This window comes from Pinus tabuliformis, chromosome 7 (assembly GCF_031772625.1).
Source record: "Pinus tabuliformis cultivar Carrire ecotype Pingquan chromosome 7, CPIR1, whole genome shotgun sequence".
NCBI lineage: Eukaryota > Viridiplantae > Streptophyta > Pinopsida > Pinales > Pinaceae > Pinus > Pinus tabuliformis.
In genome coordinates, this window is record NC_142293.1 from 1,417,905,062 (window position 1) to 1,417,910,449 (window position 5,388).

At 35.0% G+C, this 5,388-nt stretch overlaps 1 protein-coding gene across 1 annotated transcript; it reads left to right on the forward strand.

Moving 5' to 3' along the window:
* The first annotated feature begins 3,945 nt into the window (after positions 1–3,945).
* On the forward strand, positions 3,946–4,672 carry LOC149252980 (uncharacterized). Its single transcript, XM_089454323.1, is given in 2 exon segments — positions 3,946–4,235; positions 4,237–4,672. Coding segments are annotated over 2 exon segments (726 nt in total).
* Positions 4,673–5,388: the final 716 nt, after the last annotated feature.

Consider the following 5,388-nt stretch of genomic DNA (forward strand, 5'->3'; position numbering starts at 1 on the left):
TTGTTTACTTTGTCCTAAAGGAAGATAACATTGACTAGAAGTGGTGAGGTATACTCATCTGGATAATTGAAAAAATCTATTTTGTTTACTGTCATGTCTTGAGGCTACACTTCTCAACATACCACAAACACTTCAAACAATGTTGGTGGAAAGTCATGACACCATGGCAAATGTTGTATGACACCTGTCAATGAACTTGTATGAAGCTGCACCTTCTGGAATTCCTAGAAACTGTTTTTATTGATGTTGTTTCTTACCCTTCCCTTTCTTCTTAGAACACTAAGAAGCATAGTGGCCATCCATACTCGAAGTTTCTACAATTCTTGCAAACTATTTTACTGTTGTTGATGGTTACCCTTCCCCTACTTCTGAAGATACTGAGAAGCATATTAGCCATGCCTCTTGCACTTGATATGGCTGAAATTATTCTTCTACTGGATAAAACAACTTGAATCTTCCTTCTTCTTCTAACCCTCTATAAATTCTATTTTATTTCCTCCTTTCCTCACCCTCCTAATGAGGGCTAGCTTTGATACATCCTCATCACTGGCTGAAACCATCTCCAATCTCATTTCATCCTCGATAAATGCATCCCACAAACTTTCTATTAAGCGTAGCTTCTCACAAGCACATACAAACTATACAAAATAGTGCCAAGATGGACCAAAGCCATTCAAACTGATCCAAATTAGTCCATTCTCTTCTACCTTTTCATCAAGTGTAGCTATTTGATCTCTCAATTCTTGATCTTTATCAGATAGATAACTACTGTAGTAGTATTTCTCATGAAATCCATGGATGATTTATTCATTAATTGAATTATCCTATACATGTTCTCACAACAATACAATGTAATCAAGGTAATATGCATTTCCCTATCAATATTTTTCTCTACAATGAAAGAGGTTAGATGATTCTTCACCAAATCCAAAACTTTTCATTCCAATTTGACCGATATCTAATCATTCATCCAAGTCCTTGGTATCTGTTGAAAGTAAAATATCCTTCTCCACAAGGTACCACAATTCAACCTCTTCCAAGAGATGCTGCATCCTAAACTATAATAGATTTGAAAGTGCCCTCCAACATGTGACAATCCTAAAGACCCTAACTACGTGTGATTAAAACTCTTTAAACAAACATGAAAACATATCAAGAACTAAGAATCAAACCTACAAACTCTTATAGGTGGAGGCCACCTTTCGCAAACACGCAAAATAACACTCCAATCCCTAGAGAAACTGGGACATCACACCCTATGGGCCACAACATTTAACTAGTAGAAATCTGCTTCACTTGCTGAAACTCGGGCATCCCACCCTTGAAACCTTTAAACAACTCCCTATAACAAGTTGCAATCCTATCCATGCACAACTTCCTATTAGTTTCAGTGAAAGTTCTTCGATACCATGTAATCCAAGTAATAGTAAGTGAATTTTGCACTAAAAGAATATTCCTAATATCCTAGGTAATTTAAAGCCTTTGATGGGTATACTAGAATTTACAAAAACACATTATAGAAAAATAATAAGAGCATGTACACAGATCTGAACTCTCAAATACATCTATCTTCTATTGAATGTAGAGCAAAGAAAATACAATGCAATACCTCAAACCAAGCTTGCTAACGAACACAGAAGTGTTCACTACATCTCCTTTATATAATAGGAAGACGAGAAAATATACAAAGTATCTGGTCACATGCATGAAGCACTCAAGGTGACTTAGTCAAACGCTAGCCCAAGTTTAACCATCTAGTGTATCCTTGCTGCATGGATAAGTGTGTCAGGTAAGTGCATCTCAACTGGAAGACAAGTAGAAGCATGCATCCCATTCCTTGAGAATTGTGACCCCTACCTATACTGGAACATTATAATGTAAAAGCGCTCTAATTATCTAGGGTTTTGTGCCCTCCAAATATTATATCATGCATGCAAAACTGAATTGAACTGAATCTGAACTACAAACTGAACTGAACTGAAGAAAAAATGGAATTGCTTAATCTTAAACAACATGAAAACTGAAATTAATTGAGGGTAGAAAAACTAGAAATATACCATCTACTCTCTTACATAACAACACCTCCCTCATACTATAATGTGCACAGGAACCATGAAAAACTGCTGCCATTATTACTGCTGTATGGACTTGCAAAAAGTACACCCTTACTACTATTGTACCTACCAATTAAGTGCACCCTGGTACTGTGGAGAAGACTGTTAGAGTTAAACAAGGTAGAAAATATAACAAAGGATATGAACCAACTGATCAAAAAAATATTACCACAGTGATAAATTGAATCATTAAAAGAGTGACTAGCGTGGGAAGACATAGAATTAAGTAAAACAAAGTATAAAACTTTTCCATAGATAAGACAAAATTTACTACATGGTTTTAAGAAAATTCATCTCAATGGGAAAATAAATTGTTTCAAACCCCAAGATTGAAAGGAAATTGACTTAATGTACAAAAAAATGTTAGTATTTTGTTAAGTTGCATCTGCATTTACTCAGAGGTGTTGATTTGATGCTATATAATTCTTAAAGCCATGTTCAACCTACAATGAGTCTCTATATTTTTTGTTGTTAAAGTTGCAAGCCTATTTTAGCAAAGCCGTAGGTTTTGATCATGATGAAATGTAGTTAAACGGTTTTTTCTGGATTTATATATTTGTCACAGTTTAGTTTCAATTATGCATTTTTCCATACCAAGTAAGAAATAAAACAAACAATTAACAGATAAAGAACATATCAATCAGAGCTAAACATGTAAAATAGAATGGATAAAGGATATACAAAATAAAAATGGAAAGTTTTAACTCAGAAACTCAATATACAGTGTGGTGTTAATAGTACCTATATAGCAGAATTTGATATCAAGAGTATAGACACACCAAGTCCATCGAATGCCTCTTTCCAAGAACCCTCAGTAAGAGTTTTTCAAAGTCCGTTTGATTTCCCAAATGCGCTAGTTTAGATCTAAGAAGAATTTGTGTCTAGTGTATTTCCAAAACAAAATAAACCACCACATAACATAGTGTTTATGTATAAATTTGAGAAATAAATTTACACGTCAAAATATCAAAATTTGGCTAGAAAATCCAAACCGCTAGGACAAATCAGGAAGAAAAGGAGTTGTACCTATGTTATCACAGTTGTGCAAGATCTAGTTGCAGTAGCTACATCCAAATTTGGCTTTGTTCCCATATACTTGTTCCTATTTTTCAAGTAAAATCTCTTAGACTATAGCTATAATGGTATTGGTTAAATTTCTCATGTATAATTACTTGATGAAAATTGAATAAGCTTAACTAATGGTAAATAATATCACAAGTAATTATGTGTAGATCATAAAAGGTTTTTCAACATGGTATTAGAGAAGTGAGATTAGTTAGTGGAGTGTGTCTTGGTGGAATGATCTTTCATCAAAAAAATCTATGTATTTTCATTGGAACTAGTTTATTTGCAGACCTCAGAATTCAAGCGTGCATTACGTAAAGATCCATTGGCTCTAGCACCATTATTATACACAACTTCTTTTGAATTTTTGTTTTATCTTATTCTGGAACAGGTGTAAGGAGGTGAGAATGATCATTCTCCATAGTCAAGTTAAAGGGAGTTGTAGCATTAGTTGTGTGGAAAAGTAAATATTAGTTCATGACAATTTGTAATCTCAAGGGCATGGTTTTATGCAGTCTCCTCTACTCCGATTTTCTTTGAGCACCAGAGATATCAAAATCTGAAGGTAAAAATAAGAGGGCATTGTAATAATATTACTCTATATTCTAAGAGTTGTCACATAATTTCCATACATGCATTGGAATATGTACATATATATGGAAACAAAATAGAATACATACATGTGTGGTGTGGTCAAACTCTCCATAATCTAAATATCACACCATGAGATAGAATGTTTGAATCGATTTGAGGATAAGCTAGTGACATGGCTCAGTATAACAGTGGAAGCATTTACTGGTCATGCAGAAATATCCATACCCATTTTGCAAACCCTAGTTTCTCTAGTATGGCACTACAACCTTTTCTATACCAATCCACTTGGGATGAGATTAACCACAAATTAAGTCCTAATTTCAATATTGCATGGCTACGGTTAAGCCTTGGGAAATTATTAGCACATTCATGTTGTATTTTTTGCTTTTGGGATGACAATTTCCCCCTTCTAGGCGGTCCTTTAGAAAGAGAAGCAGGAAGTTAAAGTTTGAAACCAAGCCCTATATAGTCCTTGGGCCAAGAGTATGTTGAATGGCCTTGTGGAAAGGATTAGAGAGAGCACAAGTGTTCCAGCAAAACGTGGTAAGGGTAGTGATGGTGATGACGATGGGAATGGTAGAGGTGGCGTAGGAGATGATGAAGTTGATGGTGAACAAAAGCACCAATTTATACTACCTCTATTGACTATGGTGTTTGTAGCTTTTAATTTAGGGTATTTTATTACTGTCTTGATTATGGATGGAAATATGAACAAGAAGTTCTTGCGAACAGGTTGTGGACTCTTTTGTCTCCTCATGCAACTGATTATCAGAATCCTGAATGACGATATAAAACTAGATGGCAAGATTTGGTGGTGGTTTTTCACCCTAGCTGACCACATCTGTCTATTGTTGTTGTCTCATTATTCAAAGGCATTATCCAGCCACCTGAAAGCTTGATCTGTCACAGTGTTAATGATATTTAGTTAATGGAGCATGCGCAATCCACACATTCAACACGCTAAATTATTTATTCATTTTGTTCCAAGCGAGATTGTGTCAGTGAGAGGCATGGTATATTATGTTGACCATTGCAAATGATGCTCGAAGCTATACTCCATCAACCTACAAATTTGTAGAATTTCAACTGTAGGTGTGAAGTTTTGCTGATTTTTCATCATTGACAGAGGTCGAGAGCTAGATAGGCGAGGCCTCAAATGTTGTTAGTCATTTCTTGGTATCTTTGTAAAAGTCTTGTGATCCAAGCTCCTTGGAATAAAGATCATCATGGAGAATGATATAGACTCTGCATGGAGTTATTAATATAGTACATACCTCTGTAATAAAGCAAAGCCTAAACCAATGTTCTTATTATGGAAAACGTATTCCATTATGTGGTATGATTGCGAGATTCTCATTATCCAAGCTATAACGAGTTCTATGAATAATCCAAAGATATGTAATCTATCAAATGTCTGAACCTCGGTTATAATCTCTAAAGGAGACATCCAAGTTCTGGTTGAACTAGCAACTTGGCTTCAAGATTGAACTCAAGAAGGAAATGGTTCAAGATTCAAGTCTGTGGTATCTTATGAAGAGAAGGATGAAGTATTTTCTTGTTTGCAGATGGTCTATGAATGAAGTCTGAAGGCTTGGAATTTGTTGAATCAATTGCA